This window comes from Eptatretus burgeri, chromosome 6 (genome assembly GCF_056783735.1).
Source record: "Eptatretus burgeri isolate ZD-2024b chromosome 6, Ebu_testis_v1, whole genome shotgun sequence".
Taxonomy (NCBI): Eukaryota; Metazoa; Chordata; class Myxini; order Myxiniformes; family Myxinidae; genus Eptatretus; species Eptatretus burgeri.
Window position 1 is genome coordinate 62,212,187 of NC_140966.1, and position 20,000 is coordinate 62,232,186.

Below are 20,000 nucleotides of genomic sequence, written 5' to 3' on the forward strand. Positions count from 1 at the left end.
TATCACAGACAAACAACAATCGATTGTTTGTAATAGTGCATCCTTTGATGGGCCAAATGACCTCCTGTGTCAAAGTTCCATGTGAGGAACATTATAATATTCAACAGGATAAAAGGTCTGTGGTATTATACCATATTATCTTCACAGCAGTGTACCATAATTTGTATTTTTCTGTCCTTGGTGTCAATTAGCTTGTCAGATATCATACATGCTGATGAATTTATTTTCTCCTGAATTGTCTTCCCAATATGTGAAGCAGCTCTCCAAAAAGCAATTTGTATGAAACCTTTGAAAATCCATGTGACCATTTAAAACTTTTTGACTTGTTGTCCATGATGCTGGCCACCATCGATTGTTTTTCTCCAATTGTGCATCGCCATGTTCGTCGAGATGTTGTTGTTCTTCTTGTGGGCTCTTTAAGGTTGAAAACTGTTGATGACCAAATGGTTTTATTATACGGTCCCCAGCTTTGGAAGTCCGTCTCTATTGATATTCTTTCGGCCCCTGCTCCCACTGCTTTTAAAACCTTCTTAAGGCCATATATTTTTGAAGCTTTTGGTTGCGTCTCCCACTCTTCTGTCTTCATCGATCCGACTGGTCTGTTTTTTACACAAGTCATTTATATTATATCTGCCGATCAAGTTTCACTTCTTATCTCAAATTCCAAAAATATTTTTCCTTTCTCTTTTTTTTTTCTTTTTCTCTTTGTTAATTAATTTATCTTTAACCTCCACCATCGAAGATGGACGGAGGTTACTGTTTTCACCCCTGTCTGTTTGTTTGTTTGTGAACAGTATTGCGGAAAAACTCCTCGACGGATTTCGACGAAACTTGGTGGGGGGATTAGGTATGGTCCAAGGATCATGCCATTAGATTTTGGACTTGATCCAAAAAAAAAACTTTTTTTCAAAAAAATTTCGATTTCATTTGAAAATATTTGAATTTTTTTTTTTGCATTTCTACATGTTTTAAGTGATTTCCAACCCAAAAAAGAAAATTTGTTAGAGGAAAAAAACCCAGAAATTTTGCAACTTTTTTTTCAAAAATATTTCGATTTTTTTTTGGGCATTTCTACATGCGCGTCGATCTAGTTTAGTTTATTCAATCGTGGTTCAGTAGAGTCTGATCCGTTTTGACCTACAATGAATAGGATATCAGGTTCACTTAAGTGACCCAGCAGTATTGGCGGCGGAGGTTTTGCACTCAACCGAGTGCTCCCCTCTCTAGTTTTGCCTGTTCTTATTGAAAATATAACCATCACAATCCCTTATGATGGCAATACATGAAATTAATTATTCAATAAATATCTGATTTGATTTAAGTTGAGTGACCCCATTTTATGGTACAGCAGTTGGTTGAACTCTGGGGATGTGGGGTGGTGGGATCGAGAGCATGGGTGGGAGTGGGGGGGGTGGAGAGGGGGTAAGGGCAAACATGCCGAGGTTGTTTAATGATACGAGTTCTGTAGCTTGTTTAAGGTTTAATGATGAGAGTTCCATAAAGTGATGGAGGATTTGCCACATACCATGGGAGGATTCGAGAATGTAATACAAGTCTGCCTGTTTCCAAATATGTCAGACATCGGCATAGGCATGTGATGTTTCAGGAAATGTAAGTGCTGTTCTTCCCACTTCTCCTCCTCCTCCCCCAAGCCACAGTGAAACTATGTTCATAAACCTATGGATTGAATTAATGCGGTGTCGATAGAGCACACACATGATGGGCCAAATGGCCTCCTCCTGTGTCCACGTTCCTTACATATCCCTGAAGAAATTGGAAAGACTTTGGCAGTGAGTTAAGAAAAAAAAGTTGGCATTGTCAATAATTGAACTGATATCGAGTACAAGCTCTCAAATCGATTGAGATTTCTTGTGGGTTAAATATACTGTGTTCCTGTAATTAGCTCTGATATTGGCAGATGTATCTGTCATAGTGTCGCTTGGCAGTAAAATAATGCAGTTTGTAATATGTTCCATTTGGGCTCCAATAATGTGACCTTTTTCTGCTGTCCATCATCTACCCTGTGCTGTGTCTAAATATACTGCAGTAATATGATAATCTCTGACCGTCTGACTAAGATCGACTTTTATCTCCATTTGGCAAGGTCTCTCTCCGAACAGCAACAGCTGAAAAATCCACCAAAATATCTTTTCATCAAAGCCCTTCAATATGAACTTCCTTCAAAGTTCGAAAACAAGAAATTGCATGCATTATTGAAATGGGAAATAAACCTTTCTTTGTACCAAAGCATCTCAAATGATTTTTTGCCCTTCTGCTGAATGAAGCAAAATTTCATTTTCTGTTTTGATGGTGACTTGGGGAGGATTGAACCTTATGTGCAATGAGACAGGCGAGGAGTACACCAAGGAAGCCCCATTGATTGGGTATGCCCCTCAATCATACAGGTTTGGCTTAATTAAGGACCACCTTCAGTTGGCCCCCTCGCTTTGCAACTCATTTGTCGGCTTCAGTTGGTAAGCCAGCCTCCAGGATAAAATGTACTCCATGGAACCTGCATTTAGGGTTATACTAAGCAAGCTGGACATTTTGAAAATATTTTTGAAACTTTTTTTATTTTTATTTTTGTAAGACAACCCGCAAAGAACATTTTCACTGAAATTCTAACTTATGAGCCTATTTGCCACTGGGAATTGAGTTTCTTGAACATTTTATCATTTGTATCAAATATCAAACTTTTAAAACATCAGAAACACAGGTATGTACCGTATTTTTCGGTGTACAAGTCACTACTATTTACCTGGAAGTCCAGGCCTCGACTTGTACTCAGAATCGACTTATCTATGGTTTAAGACATTAAATTGTATCGATGAATTTTTTTTTGTGATTGCAGTGTGATATTTTCATTTATGTGATATTTTCTGAAATAAATTGTATAGTTGTTAATTTAAAACTCACTGCAGCAACTTTCCCCTTAACGTCGTGGATGCATTCCGATAAAGTGCAACGTTAAGCAAAACAACATTAAGTGGATGACGTATTCCCAAAGACGTAGTGTTTGTTATAATGGTACGATGCGTTCCCAGGGCACATCTTCAGTTACCCTAATAAAACATATTAGAGACAAATATTAAACAAAACAATACACAGTACAAATTAAATAAACAAGTGGACAATAAAATGAAGAGTTATTGGGGTACTTACTAAAATGTAGGGACTTGCGAAAATGCTTGTCGGGACGGGAGAGGTGTGGGTGTGGAGTGGAGGGGTTACAGGGAGGGTGATCAGGCATTCAAGTCCTGGATGGACTGCTCAAATAATTTGTTGGTGAGGAAAGCAAAGGGGAGGTAAGCCAGGAGCGATACGACATTCCCATCGCCCTGATCAGGCTTCTGGGTGAGTTGTGCGGCGAATCTGGAATCGAGAAATCTCTGATCGAGCTTGTGAACAAACCGTGCAGCAAATCAGGATCGGAGAAGTCGTCACCAAGGTGCCGTGAGAAAGCGCGATCAGAGCACCGGGGAAATACAAATATTTGGATGAAGATGAATCTTGTGTTGAGAAAATCGAGAAGGCGAATCGTGGCTGCAAAGCTAGGTGGACAAACATTGAGTAGTTGTATTACAATGTCATGTGTTCATTTTTGGGGTCATCTCACCTCGGTTCTCGAAGAGATGAACTTATAAAATGGGCCGTGATGTCCGGATGTCTGCCCGTCCTTCCGTCCATCCGTTAACGTTTTCCTATTTTTGCTACTCCTCCTTTATCACCTGATTGATTGTTCTGAAGCTTGACACATGAATACAAGACGGTAGCCCCACAATTGCTTGGGCTTCGATTTTTAAATTTTGGATTAGGGTGGCTCTCGGGAAGGGGATGGGTTACTCCCTGAAACTTTGGATCCCTACTCATCCCTTATTTGCCAACCGATTGCTCTGAAACCTGATACAGCCCTTGTACTCGATGGTCGGCAGGATCGCTCGGTCTTAGATTTTTCTATTTCAGATCAGGGGCTCCCAGGGGGGTTCCCCCAAATTGACTCCCGTCTAACTTCTATGTCATTTCCCAGATTGTGATTCAACAGAGGTCTGAACATCCTTAAGAGATGACCGTCGGCCCACTCGGAGTTATTTATTTATGAAGGAGTAGTGAACTGTGACAAAATGTAATGTTGTATGCGCCAGTGCTGATAATGATTCTGTAGCCTTTTTATTTTTTTTATTTTTTGTTACATACTGTACCTCTATATGATAACAAACATGCTGAAAAACTATTTACATTCCTATTTTTTCCAAAATGTCATCCCACAAAGTAATTCAAATAATATGCACAAAACAGCTCATTAATATTCATGACCCTGGAAGTATTGGAGGCAGCGATGGATGTGTTGTGAGTGTTAGGGAGGAATTAACACCTCTGTTGTTGTGATTGACAGTTTTGCTAACTACTGTAGTTGATCTAGCTTCATCTCACACTCCAAATCGACTTATTCTTGAATGAAGGAAAGAAAAATGGGGAAATTATCTATTTTGACTTGTACTCCACATTGACTTATAGGTCCAAAAATATGGTATAACATCTTGTCGTTTTGCTACTTTGAAATGACTGCTTTATTAACTGGAGAGTACATGGAACACCTTACCCCGTGCAGTCTTAAGAAAAAAAAAACGACATGGGCGGAGGCTGCAAGCATCAAATTTCATTGGTGAAGATAATGTAAAATGCCATAATATTTTGTCCAAGTCCTGCTAAACGTAAGGCCAAGTACTGTAAAACATAAACATAACTACTGTTAAACGTAAAACGTAAGGCCAGCTTTTTTGCTTTCCTTCTTCACTGTCTGCAGCAGCTTCATTAAGTCCTCTTTACATTCTGTCCACAAAGTGGAATCATCAGCATACCTTAGATTGTTGATCCATCTTCCTCCAAGTTTGACTCCAGCCTCTATGCCATCCAAGTTTGATTTCCTCATGGTGTACTCACTATATAGATTGAACAAGTAATATAAGCAGAGTGAATGCACCCTTGTCTGACCTCTTTTCCAATTCCAAAATATTCTGTCTCTCCATACCCTGTTCTTAATGTTGCTTCTTCTTCAGTGTATAGGCTTCTTATCAGACATATCTTATGCTTCGTAATCCACATTTCCATGAGCATAATCCACATCACTTCATGATCAACACAATTGAAAGATTTGCTGTCTTCTAACAAATAAATGTCATTTTCTGTCTGTTTGTGTCTTTGTGTAACACCAATCACACCAAAACTACTGGGCCATTTGCCACCAAACTTGGCACATGGATCAAGTTATGGACAAAGTTCAACCTCGTGGTCAACATGGGCTACTTGGTTGCATCTGTAGTCGTGGGTGTTCGGGAGGGAAGGTCGATAAAAATTACTGTGTCAATATGTATTGTGTTGTTGTCAGAGGGTATTACGAGTCATCTCATCTCCTCTACCTGTCCAGGCTGGAGTTCCTCAAGGCAGTGCTCTGGGCCCTGTTCTTTTTCTGCTTTTCATCAATGATCTCTCAGACTCTCTGGAAAATAATCTTTATCTCTTTGCTGATGACTCCACCCTCTGCCGTTCCATTTGTCATCCCTCAGATCGGCAAGCAGCAGCCTCTTCACTCTCCGCAGATCTGGATAAAATCACAAGCTGGTCCAACACGTGGAACATGTCTTTCAACCCTGACAAATCTCACATTCTCACTATGTCTCTCCAAAAGGACCGTCTGGGAAAACAACCCCATCTAATTTCTCAACAATTCTCTTGAATAAGTCCTTTCATTTAGGCTTCTTGGTCTCACTATCAGCCATGATCTTTCCTTGGAAAGCCACATTTCCAAGATGGCCTCCAAAGCCAGTCGCCGACTGGGCATCCTCCGTCGTGCAAAGTCCTTCCTTGGCACACCTGAACTCCTGACCACGTACAAAGCTTTGGTCCATAGCCTGATGGAGTACTGCTCTCCCCTATGGGCTGGTGCTCCTGCCTCCCACCTTTCTCGGCCTCACGCTGTGGAAACCAAGGCCTGTAGGATAATTGGTATCTCCCACAACGAGGCTGAGTCTTTGAGTCTCTCACTCTCCCACTGCAGGTAGGTCGGTGATCTGTCTGTCTTCTACCGTCTCCGCTCCAGCCTCGCCCCTCCCCCCCCCCCGCTCTGTCTGACATATGTCCGCCCCATATCACTGCTCACCTTAACTCTTTCATTCCTCTTTTTCCCCACATTTGGAGCAAACTCCCACACTCTCTTCAACCCCACTCTTACCTTCAGGTCTTCAAAACAACTGTTCACCACCACCTCTTATCTTCCCCCATCGAAAGCCATGATCTTTTTCTACCCCCGTTAATTCACCCCAAACCCACCTCCTTCAAGTTCCCTGCTTTCCTTCCTGAGAAAGAAGAAGGTCTTCACAATCCCATCAGCAGTTTCGGAGAAGAAGTTGCAAATGTTTACGGACAGACGACGTGCCATCCCATAAGCTCAACTGAACTACATTATAGGTGAGCTTTAAAAAACTGAATAACACGGTGAAGCTGGTCATGAAGGAAGACTCGTTCGACACCCGCGACTATTTGTCGATTGACTCGAACGGCACTCGATAGAGCACGTACCTCCACCAAGCTGAACATTATATGTTTTGGACACCGAGCAGGATGAACAACAAAACGTGTCAAAGGGTGGAGGAGCTTCTGGGATCTGCGGCATCCATGCTGAACTTCTGAAGGCTAGTGGAAATGTACTAGTGTCATTGCATGCACTTCTGTGCTCTGCCTGGAACACAGGCATCATCCCAACTGACTGGAAGAGGGCCTTGTTGTCCCTCTCTGTAAAGGGAAGGGTGATCGCCAAGACTGCAACAACTACTGAGGGGTGAGGCTGCTCTCAGTGCCGGGCAAGGTCTTTGCTCGGATAATTTTTGATAGCGCTCGCCACCATCTGCTTGAGCACCAGCGTCCAGTGCAGTCAGGCTTTACACCAACGAGGTCAACTATTGACCATGTCCTTGCTCTTTGGGTCCTCACCCAACACAGATGAATTTTCGGCAGGTGCTGCTTGCAGCCTATGTTGATCTTGGTCTTTATGGGGTGCCACCAAAACTGATCAATCTGATGTCTGAACTATACTCTGGAACAGAGTGCTGTGAGATGTGGTGTTACCATCTCTGGCTTATTTCCAGTTGTTACTGGAGTTCGTCAGGGGTGTGTACTGGCCCCCACACTTTTCAGCACTTTTATAGGCTGGATTCTGGGAAGGATGTCGGAGAGATTACGCTGCGGTGCATCATTTGGGAATGTCAATATCTCTGACCTTGATTTCGCAGATGATGCAGTCATCTTTGCAGAGACTCCAGACTTCCTTTTGGGGGGCCCTCGTGGTGTTGAATGAGGAGTCGGAGCCACTGGGATTACGGATTTCCTGGGTAAAAACTAAGATCCAGGCTTTCAATGACATATTGGATGCTGCTATCTTGTCTGTACCTTAGGGGGTAAAAAAATAAAAGTATGAATATTCTTGCTCCCTGGGTGTGCCTTTGTTCCATTTGACAGTAGAAACCTACACACCAAATATGAAGCAGATTGGAGGATGTTTAGGGGTTCCTCAAGTTGACACAATATTGTTGAAATTTGTCAAACTGTAACTGACAACTTGCCGTCGAAATGCACAACGCAGTACACTTCACAATTAATATGGTTGTTTGATATTTTCAAAAACCACAGCAGTCATATAGGATGAAAGAATAGTTTTTCCAAGGAGACGTAGATGAGCTTTTTGACATTGCAGTGCAAAATGCCCTCTCCATAATGGACATAATTTTGCCAACTTGAGGAACCCCTAAATATCATGGAATTTTGTTCATTTTTGACCTATAAGTTCTTATGGGGTATTGGAACAAAGGCAAAATCAGGGAGCAGCAAAAATCAAACTTTCATTTTTTTGGAACACCCTACTGTTCCTGTTTATGTGGTGGGGATGTTGAGGTCACGGAGAGATTCACTTACCTTGGCAGTGATATTCATGTCTCTGTTGGCTGCAAGCCAGAGGTCGACAGACGTCTGGGTTGGGCCTGGGGAGTCATGGATTCACTCGATCATGGGGTGTGGCGCTGTCGGTACCTATGCATGAGGATGAAAGTCTGAGTCTTCAGGTCCTTGGTGCTTCCAGTCTTGCTCTATGGATGTGAGACTTGGACTCTGACCAGAGATCTGAGACAGAGACTTAATTCCTTGGTTCCAGGTGTCTTCAGAGAATGCTTGGCTCTCGTTGGTTGGACTTTGTGTCCAATGAGCGGTTGCTGATAGAGATTCAAATGAGATTTGTTATCTGCATAGTCCGTGAGCGTTAGCAGCGGCTGTATGGACATCTGGCTCGTTTTCCTGATGCTGATCCTGCTCACCACATTCTGTACCTGGGAGCCTCATGAGTGGAGGGGGCCAATGGGCTGAGCATGTGCCTTATAGTTGCAGCAGGTTGATCAGCATCTCAAGGAGATGGGGATGGGTCAGGCATCTGCCTGGGGGATGGCCAGACGGAGGCCCCTGGAGAACCGGCGGAAAGTGAACGCAGTGACACGCTGCTCCAGCGCATGCTCCCATACCTTAACTGACCTGACTCAACTCATCCACCAAGTTTCAGCTCAATCCGTCTGCAACGTTTTGAAATATCATGCTATACAGTATATTGTTTTTGGCCCTCTCTCTCAATGGTGAATTCACTCACAAAATTTAAAAATTCTCAAATCTGGATTTGGATCCAGATCGAGATCTTCACCAAAATTGAATAAATTAGTCCTTGTCACACATCCAACCTGTCCAAGTTTCATCCGAATCCGTCCATAACTTTTTGAGACATTCTCTCATCGACAGACAGACAGACAGATGGGGTGAACGCACATTCTCAGTCAACCTTAGGTTGTGGAGGTAATAATGATATACTGTTTGAATGTCAGTTGCATTATGACTGTGTATTAATCACGTACTATTGGAACGTACCTTTTATACTTTTTTTTTTTTTTTGGGTGTACATAGTCAAGGCTCTTTGAAGAGCTGGAACACAGAATGGTTCAGGACACAACATCACAAAGGAACTGCAGGAGAAGGGGAAACACCAACAGCAGGGTGGATGGAGAAAATATAAGGAGAGGGACAAACAAGGAATGCAGGTAATGATGAGGGGTAGGGGAGAATGTAAGGGGTGGACAAGATGGATAAAAGAGGAACTAAATTCGTGTCAGGGAGCAGTGGTTCTGTATTTTGGCAGTTTCACAAGGAGGTTGCTGGTGGGCTGCATGTGTCGTCCAGACATCTGGGGGGTGGAGACAAAACATGGAGAGGGAAGAGGATGCAAGACCAGAGAGGAGGTGGTGGAACACAGAGAGACCACCGACCTGTCTCGATGGCGAAGTGATTGACCCATAGATTCAGCTTCATCGCGAGATATTCCAATGATCTTGAAAGCCTTGGTTTCCATGGTTTCACGCTGAGCAAGGTGTGAAGCAGCGAAGCCAGCCCAGATGAGAGAGCAGTACTTCATCAATCTATGGATGAAAGCCTTGAAGGGGGATAGTGGATAGGAGCTCAGGTGTGTCAAGGAAAGACTTTGCACGACGGAGCATGCCCAGTCAGCGTCTGGCTGTGGAGGCCAATTTTAGACTGCTTAGACCTCTTTGGACTCTTTAGCCCTTTAAAACATTTTAGACCATTTAGATGCTCTGAAGAATTTACATCCTTTTGACCACTTTGACCCCGCTAGACCTTCAGACCCCTTCAGATGCTTTTCACCCAAATGAGCCTTTTTACCCCTTAAATCCTAACTAGTATTGGAACATACCCTTGAGACCCCATAGACCCTTTAAACCCCTGATGACCACTCGGACTCCATGGATGCTTTAGACCATGTGACCCTATGGACCCCTTAGATATGCAGACCATTTAGACCTATTGAGACGTTTTCGACGCATTTAGATCCCTTTAGATATTTTATAACCCGTAAGGCCTTTACACCCATTGAACTAACTCTTTTGACCCCATTAGGGCTTCAACCCTTTCGACCCCTTAGACCTCTTATACCCATTTAGACCCTAACCCTTTAGACTCCTCATGACTTTTGGAGTATGCCCTTTAGACCCTTTTGACCTTTTAAGACCCTTTAGACACCTTAGGACTCCTTAGGGCTGAGACGCTTTCAACCTTTACACCCCTTTAAACCCACGACCACTTTGACCCCTTCAGACCTTTACACCCTTTAGATTGCTTCGACCCTGTAGACACTGTAGACCCGATTGAGTGTTGACCCTTTTGACCTTGATAAGCCTTTTGACTTTGAAACCCTCTTTGACCCCGTTTATACCCCTTTAGACTACTAACTACGATTGGAACATACCCTTGAGACCCTTTAGGTCTTTGAAGATCCTTTAGACCTCTTGTCTGTTGAGACCATTTCGCCCTTCAGACCCCTGAAACACTTTACACCCCATGGACGTTTCAACCCCTTAAGTTTTTTTTTTAACCTTTAAACCCCTAAGACCTTTTTAGACCTTACCTCTTATTGGAACATACCCTTTAGACCTTTAAAACCCTTATGACCTTACCTGTAGATCTTTAGATCTGTTAGACCCCTTGAAAAACACAGCACACAAACATGAAAAGTCTTCTTGCAATATACGGACTTTGCGTTGTTCAACAAATAATACGCAAGCTCTACAGGTGGGTACTCGGCTGATATAATAATAATAATAATAATAATAATAATAATAATAATAATAATAATAATAATAAAATAACACCCTGGTGATGTCCCTGTGTTTGCTCCACTGTTCTCCTCCGAGTACTGCAGCAAAGCAAACAAATTGTTCGACTTTTCATAAAAGCACCAAAATTGGTGCATATGTTGACTCATGTATTCTGAACAATTCTGGATATGGAGCCACTCGAGATTTGCCTTGGTCAGCTTTGGTGGCCATTTTCCAAAATGGCCGCCATTCTACTTTAACAACATGGGATATCTGTCATTGTTATTCTATTTGTAGGTTTTTCAGAGGTGATAAATACTCCATGTGATGTGCATTTGCAAAGGAAAACAATACAAATGTCATTTGTGTTGATTTATTATATTTCCAACCATTGTACTGGGGAAAAATGGTCATTTTTATGGGAAAATCCATTTTCGCACACAGCATCAGTGACAGGTTCAGAAGTATTTTGTTGTGGTGGTGGTGGAAGTGGTGTTGTAATTGGTAATATTGGCTACATGTGGCCCATGCTGCAGAACATGACCACCGTCGGATTCAAATTCGAATCGTAGACACCGACGTCGTCGTCTTGGCGGTGATGGTAGCCCAGACACTACCATGCATGGATGAACTCTGGATTGCCTTTGGGACGGGCAAGAACTACCGCTACATCCCTGCCCATGAAATAGCTGCCTTCCTCGGTCCACAGAAGGCACGTGCCCTCCCTGTCTTCGACGCCATGACCAGATGTGACACGGTATCAGCATTCGTGCGGCATGAGAAGAAATCTGCCTGGGCCACATGGGACTCGTTTCCAGAACTGACAGATTCTCTTGTGACCCTAACCACCACGGCAGTCAACATCCAGGATGACACAATGCACTGCATTGAAAGGTTTGTGGTGCTCCTCTATGACCGCACCAGTCCATATATGGACGTCAACGAGGCCAGAAAGAAACTCTTCGCCAAGAGGAACTCCGTCCAGCGCATCCCACCTACCTATGATGCTTTGGAACAGCATGTGAAGAGATCAGTCTTCCAGGGTGGCTATGTCTGGGGGCAGGTCTTGTTCCCTCAACCCGTGCTTCCATCACCAACAAGCTGGGGCTGGCGGCAAACAGAGGATGGGTCCTACGAACCGCTCTGGACCACACTCCCTGAGGCTTCAAAAAGCTGCTTCGAGCTGGTGTCATGCGGCTGCAAAAGGCTGTAGAAACCGCTGCAAATGCAAGAAGGCTACTCTGCAATGCACTGGACTGTGTGCTTGTGAAGGAGAATGCCAGTAGACAGACTCAGTAGACACAGACTGAGATATCGGCCAAGCTTAGAATGTGCAAATGCAAAGTCGCATTGCTTGTAAAAGTGTTGACTTCTTGATCCAGAGCCAGTACACTTGAGCTCAGAAACTCATATTGTACTGGACTGATGTATGCGTGTACCATGTGTCCTGGTAGAATGGTAGTAGACAGTAAGGCCGAGGTCACATTTGCCACGGCGGCCGTGGGGTCTCCAAAATCTGCGGCCACTAGCAATTATACGGCGGCCGCAGTATTTCCACGGTCACACAATGTAGCAGTCACATGTTTTTATTTTTCGGGGAGCCGCACGGCGTATTTAGAAATTGTGGAAACCGAAAACGTGGGGGTGCCGTATGGTCTTTGATTTGATGTCGCACGGTGACCTTAGGGCATCGCTGTGGTAGCCATAGAATTTTCAAGGCAGACGCAAGGTGCCGGCAAGGCGACCGCAGCGGGGCCCTAAGGCGAACGTGCGGCCAGACAGACGGTAACGAGTGGGTATATATACCAGTTCTTTTTTTACTGAAATAAAAATATACCAGTATATATAACTGAATATACTATAACTATAATATACCGTGGTGCCTCCAGAATCCGAACGCCCCATTGTTTGAACAAATTGGAATCCGAACAATTTTTTCGAGAAAATTTTGCCCTAAAAACCAAACACATTTAAAAAACCGAACACAACGAAGCGTTTATGTTTGTTCACGTGTCTCCTCCACCTATTCGACCCTCATCTTCGTGCTTTGTTCATTCAGTTCGTCGGTGGAAGTACTCGTGAAAGCATCTCTCGTGTGTCGATTGATACTTTTGGCCTCAGTCACATTTGCTCTATGGCAGCCGTACGCCCTCTGAATTGACAGAAACGTGTGGCGGCCGCAGAGAAACTGAGGTGGCCTCAGGGTGGCCCTACGCCGTATGACTATATTTTACAGGTCGTAAGGTCGCCGTGGAATTATAACGCGGAGTTATAACTTTTTTCATTTCTACATTCGCCATAGAAATTCGACAAGCTGAAACAAAAGAACTGGTAAAAAAATATAATAATAAAATTAATTAACCCATTCGTTACCGTCCGTCTGGCCGCACGTTCGGCTTAGGGTCCCCCTGCGGTCGCCTTGCGGTCACCTTGCGTCTGCCTTGAAAATTCTATGGCCGCCGCAGCAACGCCCTAAGGTCACCGTGCGACATCAAATCAAAGACCGTACGGCACCCCCACGTTTTCGGTCTCCACAATTTCTAAATACGCCGTACGGCTACCCAAAAAATAAAAACATATGTGACTGCTACAATGTGTGACCGTGGAAATACTGCGGCCGCTTTATAATTGCTAGTGCCCGTACATTTTGTAGACCCTCCGGCCGCCGAGCCAAATGTGACAGGCCTTACCTTGTTTTTTCACCTTCATTTGTGATGTTTCTTTTTTTAATCATCTTGTGTTTTAATTAATAACAAAAAAGCAATCCGATCACATGGTGTGACGGACTGTCGGGCAAGGATTGAATTTCACAGCAAAACCGGTTGTAATTTGGAATATCCATGATAACGTCAGCCCGATGTGTTTGATGAAAGTGATTGTGGTTCTGCGGGCATCATGTTTGATGAGCTGCCCTGGGGGCAGCGCTCACAGAGTGCACGAGCGATCGGAACTCAGGCCGGAGCTCGAGCCTGTGTGAACCTTTGGATGTGGTGATTGTACCAGTTTACATACAATACACCGCCACCGAAGGTCATTTACTCATCTTATTTTACCTCAAACATGGGTAATTTCAGTTTAAAGTGTCTTGAAAGTGGGTTTTCTTGGGGTCCACGAACGGATTAATTCACTCCATTATTTCTTATTGGGAAAATATTTTTGCAATCCGAACTTTTTGCAATCCGAACAGCCTCCTGGAACGAATTAAATTCGGATTCTGGGGGCACCACTGTATAGGCAAACACCTCTACTCCGATCTCTAGCGGTAGCGCACGGTGGACGCACGGTCGACGCAGACTGCCATGGAGGCCATAGGTAGATGCACGGCGGGCGTAGGGGAACCGTGCGTCGACCCTGCGTTGCCCGCAGGTAGTCACACAGACCGCAAGGCCACCGTACGGCGACCGTGGAAATAGTGCGGCCGCCGTAATTTTTTGGGGGTTGGGAAAATTCATTTTTCATTGAGAAGAGCTTACGGCAGCCGCACGAATAACGCAAGCCCACCGTACGCCCTTCGTACGGTCGACGTGGAACACATCTACCTCATAGCTTGGCTTGTTGAATTGCTACGGCGAACGTAGAAATGAAAAAAAGTTATAACTCCGTGCTATAATTCCACGGCACCCCTACGGCCTGTAAGATATAGCCAAACGACGTAGGGCCTCCCTGAGGCCACCTCAGTTTCTCTGCGGCCACCGCACATTTCTGTCAATTCAGAGGGCGTACGGCCGCCGTATCCTCGCCGTAGAGCAAATGTGACCTAGGCCTATACCGTAGCCACTTCAAAGTGAAGTGTGCAATAATTTGACTACATTTTCTGAGTTTGTCATTATCACGATTATCAGTTCCCTTTTCAAAATAGAGTAAAGTATCTAATCTATAATGCAATTTTTGTTGATTCCAAACCCATTGAATGTGATGAATATCATTTGACTCTAGTTCTCCATGCAATAATGGGTACTTTTCAGCGAAAAGTTTCTGGAGAGCAGCAGTTTACAAATCAAATAATGGCTTTTTTACCGAAAATACTGGCTCATAATATTTGAATATGCCTTTTCATGGTCAATTTACTGAATTTTATACTTTCCTTATATCTACCACCAATACAATAAGAAAATAAGAGCATATAGCCAATTTCACGAAAGTAGAACGGCGGCCATTTTGGAAAATGGTCGCTGAAGCTGACCAAGGCACAATCTCGGGTGGCTCCATATCTAGAATTGTTCGGAATACATTATTCTACATGTGTACCAATTTTGGTGCTTTTATGCAAATTTGAACAATTGATCTGAAATATCAGACTACGCTGCAGGACTATCCCTACTCTTTCTGCTCCCCACCCCAACCTCCAACCCACAGTGAAATTAAATAAATAAACGGATTGGTTTAGTCTCTGAGGTTTAGATAAAGCACAGATATGATGGGCCAAGTTGCCTCCTGTGTCCACAAGGCCCTTGCATTCATCCATTATTTTTGAAGATGGTTGAAGGTGTGTACATCAAATACATTTTTAATCAACCACCCTTGTTTATCTCTGGACACTATTTTCATAAAAAGATAAGCAATTGTTGATTGCCTTCTCTATTCCAAGAAAGATAAACTTTCTTTTCTGAAAAATATAAAGTTGTGTGCCAAAATCTGAATGATTTCTAATTTTCCTTGTGCATATTGTCACGTGCGGTCACTTATTCCTACATTGAATACACATGTGGTTCAACGTCAGATCCACTAAAAAACTACAAAGTTTAATGTGCGACGCAACTACTTGTGAGATGGCATGGTTGCTGTCCCCCTTCAGCCGCCTTGCTCTGGTGCTTGTGTGCCGTGACGGATTTATTTGTAAAAGCTGCCCCACGGCTCGCGCCCCGCATCTCGGCACATCTGTTAAGCCGTCGGCGCCATGTCTGCACCTATCTCGGGATTGAGATGAAATTTCCTGGGTAGGCTTAGTGGCTGAAAAGCGAAAAGCATTTCACAGCGGCCACGCTTCACCGGACCTCGCCGTCGCAACGCGGTGCGCGCTTGATCTCATTGCACATGTATTAGGGTCTTAAATCGGCTCTATGCCACGGCTTCTCACCTGTCAGCCGCTCAGCCCCTTGTCTGCTGAAAAACTAGGTATCGGAGCCCAGGCCTGCTTTAATAAATTGAAACTGCTAAAATGAAAAGGGGGTTTAACACCGGCGATCTCGAACCGCCGCTGTAAACGGGCAGTCACTGGAACATGTCCTCGACAAAAGGCAACTCAGGATGGCAAAGAAAGGTAGTAAAAGGTTTTTAAAGGGGAATTGTAAGGACGTACAAAAAAGGAGTTGATTCTCCAACTTAAATTGAGTAAATGGAGGGGGGGTGGGGTGGGAGTGGGGGAGTTGGAATTAAAGCGATGTTGGGGTGACAATTCACACCATGAAAAATCCTTGGGTTCTAATGGTGTTGATAATCTCTGCTCCTTTTTCTGTCAGCACCACTTGAATGCATCGGTGTCCATTTTGAAATCTTTTGCAGGCTCGTCTGACTTGCATGCTCCCCAAGGGGATCATGCCAGAAAGGCAGAATGCCTTGCGTGGTTACACTCACTGTGTCGTGCCCTTGTGGAAAGGAAGCCGTTTAGTTTGTGGACGCATCCCAATCCCATGGCTTTTATCAGGAAAAGGGGGAATGCGTTTCTCAGATTGGTTCGGACAGTTTATTTGACACCAAGTTGGGATCCCATGTGAACAGAAACAGCCAATTGGATTAAAAAAGAACCACTGCAGCGGGATGCGTTTTATCTGACGACATTGCACTTGGCATAACAGCGTTGTCCTGGGCTTCCCATTCTACCAATATTGTTGCTCCAAGATGTTGTTTTGGGTGTTTTTTTTTTATGAGCCTCCCTCATTCAACATGTCTAAATGCATTTGTATGAAGCTTTATATTTTGGGCATTTACCTTCAGACAGAATGAACAATTAGTTTGAGGCTTACACTGACTTTCTTGTACAATGACGTGGTGGGATATTTATTACCCTCTCATGCACCACACTACGGAGCTCACTGAGAAATCTTACATGAAGTAGGATTGTGCCACCAACACAAATAATGGAATGTTTCGGGGGTTCAGGACAATAATACGAGTTTCCTTACCAAGAACTCCAATGTAGGAGGAAGCCATTAGCCATTCGGCCTAAAAAAACCTGCACTATGGTTGTCCATGCTCTATTCTTTTAAAATGCTGAGCATCAAGCAAGAAAGTATTACAGACCATTTTTATAGTCTTTTGTATACCTCGGCCAGAATTGGATTTGAACTGCTGACCTCCCAGTGTTAGAACAGACGCTCAAACCATTAAACTACCTGAGTCCGCCAGCAAGCAAAGGTGCAGGATGTTCCTAGAATGTCAGATTGAGAGCCAATCTGGTTTAACGTGTTGGAATCTGTGTTGCAGGTTACCTGGGCAGTGCAAGCATCTGGGGCTACCTTTACCAGAATATTTTCGTAACTGGGTCAATATCAAAAAGGTATGTTGGTTGACCGGGTGAATGCTAAGCAACGTGAGGAAATATTGGTGTGACCCAGTGAAAATGTACAATTATTGGTATATCCCAATGTTCATGTCTGCGAAGCTTTATGCGTACCATGATGAAGGTAGCTCAGGTGCTCAATGAGAGTGCAGTTGTTCTGGATTCCTTACCTTTGTCACCATGAGAAACATGAAGAACATAGCTTTGAGGACAAATTTCAGATTTTACAAAACTCCTCAAAATGCAAATTGTTCTCAAATTGTTCTCTTTCTTGCTCTACTTTAGCCGTGGTGGGGTGTTATTCCCGATTTTTTGCTCATTTACGATTTCTTTTTTTGTTTGTTATAACAATCGCACGAGATTGAAAAGCCCAAACAAACGTCCATCCCATTTTTCTTTCACCATCCTGCTCGTTAGTTTCGCCCTGATCCTTTCGAGTTGTTTTCTTTTGTTGACGGTGATCTACAGCTCAGTTGTTTTATTACATCTCTTTTTGTTTACTGCTCATGAAGGAGCTTGACGTCTTTTGGGAAAGCGGATCACGAACCATCAGAGGAAAAGGGTAAATGAGTTAAAAAAAAAAATTCAGCAATACTTAAGGCCCAGTCACACCTTGACGTTTTAGCCAGCTTATGCTGATTTTTGAAAAATTTGTCTAAAACGCTGGCGCACGTCCAATACGTTATGGGTAAGTTTTGGAAACATTGAGAGCACGCTGAAAAACACTGCCATGCGTCGTAGTACGCTGGCTTTCATCGTTGTACTTTGCGGTTGTCCTCAAATTTTAGCATGCTTGAAATTTTACGACTTATGCCAGCGTATGACTCAGAAGTTCCGCTACGCTGGCCATAAGTTTTAGGTACGTTACGCGATCGTTGACACACACGTCGACACATGTTACTTGTAAGTTACTCATAAGTCGAAACACGTCGACGTAATGTTTAGCGTACCGGAAACTTATTTCTAACCTATGAGTAACGTGTTGTAGGCACGTTACGTGATCGTTGACACACGTCGACACACGTTACTTGTAAGTTACTCATAAGTCGAAACACGTCGAGGTAATGTTTAGCGTCAGTGTTCCAGACTCCCTGTTTTATTTTATTTTTTATTTTGTTTTTTTTTTCTTCGGTATGACGGTGATGTTGACACTTCGATTTCTAGTGCCATTATAATATAATTAATAGGCTGCCGCTCAACGATTGAAATCATAACCGCACTAGAAATCGAAGTGTCAACATCACCGTCATGCCGAAGAAAAAAAAAAAACCATGGAGTTTGGAACACTGACGGGTTCCTCCTTTGTGAACCCCATTTTTATTTACCATTTCCCCTAAATGCTGCCAATATGCCATTATATGATAGTTGTAAGTTAGAAACACGTTCATTTAGTTCTTTGGTCGTCCGGAAGACGTCAATCAAATACGTCAATGTGCGTTGGAAATACGTAAGGAATTGGTTCAAACCACGTTACTCATAAGTTAGAAATAACTTTTAGGTACGCTAGACATTAGCTCGACATGTTTCAAATTATGAGTAGCTTACTAGTAACTTTTGTCGACGTGTACCAACGTTTGCATATTGTGCGTACAACTTATTCCCATCGCATGCGGAACGTGTGAGGTATACGGCAAGTACGTCGTAAAAATTTTTACACGTTTAAAATTACAAGACGTACTCCACTTACTACGACGTCTGATAGCGTACCTTAGCGTTCTATTCACATGTACCAAACTTACCCATACCGTATTCGACGTACGCCGGCGTTTTAGACGCATTTTTCAGAGGTCGGCATACGCTGGCAAGATCGCCAAGGTGTGACTGCGATGTTGACACTTCCATTTCTCTGGCGGTTATGATTTGAATCGTTGTGCGGCAGCCTTTTAATAGGCTACGCCACATGATCGTCGGCGATACGTGCAGCGCACTATGCATAAGTTAGACGATCGTTGGGCATAGGTTGTGAAGGCCGACAACAGGCTAAGCATTCGTTGGTATAAGTTATCTATAAGACAACGAAACGTTCTGTGTCCGTTACTAATATGTTATGCATACGACCATCTCGTTATGAATACGTCCGAATCTTTTTTTTTTAAATCATCAAAAGTTCAACGTAAGCCAGCGTTTCACATACATTTTGATACGTTGCCATTGCTGGCTAAAACGTCAAGGTGTGACTGGGCCTTTACTCAGATTACAAAATAGCATGGGGGGAAGTTGGGACTTGCTGTGAGGTCTGGACGAAAGTTTGAGACTGGACAGGAGGAGGGAGGTGGTTCTTTCTCAACAAATGGTGAAAATACACTTTGACAATGCCATTGTCGAGCTCCATTGACAAAAAATTTGAAGAATACATTTCATAAACTGATGTTGACAAAGATATGCTCACCACGTTTGGCTCCGAGGAAAGGCCAATGCCCGAAACGTCAGCTCGACTTTGCTTCCCATGGCAATCAACATGCCTTTTACTACCAACTCGGATGTGTGTTCAACTGAGGACATTTTGGAGCTTTTTATTTTATAGAAACACCCACTCCCTATGTGAGCGCCAGCAGAGGTAATGTTATTAGGGCTTCCAATGCATTTTGGTAGCCTACGATAGAAAGAGAGAGAGAGAGAAAAAAATGAAGACTTTTATTGTTGAGCTGGCTGAAAGAACTCAATAATTAAAAATATATATATTTCTTAACAGCAAAGATATCGCAACACGTCCTCTATTCATATTGGTACATCGATTCATTTTACACAATGATAGTTCTGATCCTTGGTTCATATTCGTACCATAGTTCATGTTACACAAAGAAAGT

At 43.4% G+C, this 20,000-nt stretch overlaps 1 protein-coding gene across 9 annotated transcripts in view; it reads left to right on the plus strand.

Moving 5' to 3' along the window:
• Nucleotides 1–20,000, plus strand: part of LOC147024924 (ERI1 exoribonuclease 3-like) — a 260,432-nt gene that overhangs the window by 166,109 nt on the left and 74,323 nt on the right. For all 9 annotated transcript variants that reach the window (XR_015059267.1, XR_015059266.1, XR_015059268.1 and 6 more), the window contains one exon: nt 17,118–17,190. Coding sequence is in view for 6 of the 9 variants with exons in the window: in XM_085885336.1 (XP_085741462.1) it covers nt 17,118–17,190 (73 nt within the window). In the remaining 3 variants the exon portion in view is untranslated. The remainder of the gene's footprint in view (nt 1–17,117; nt 17,191–20,000) is intronic.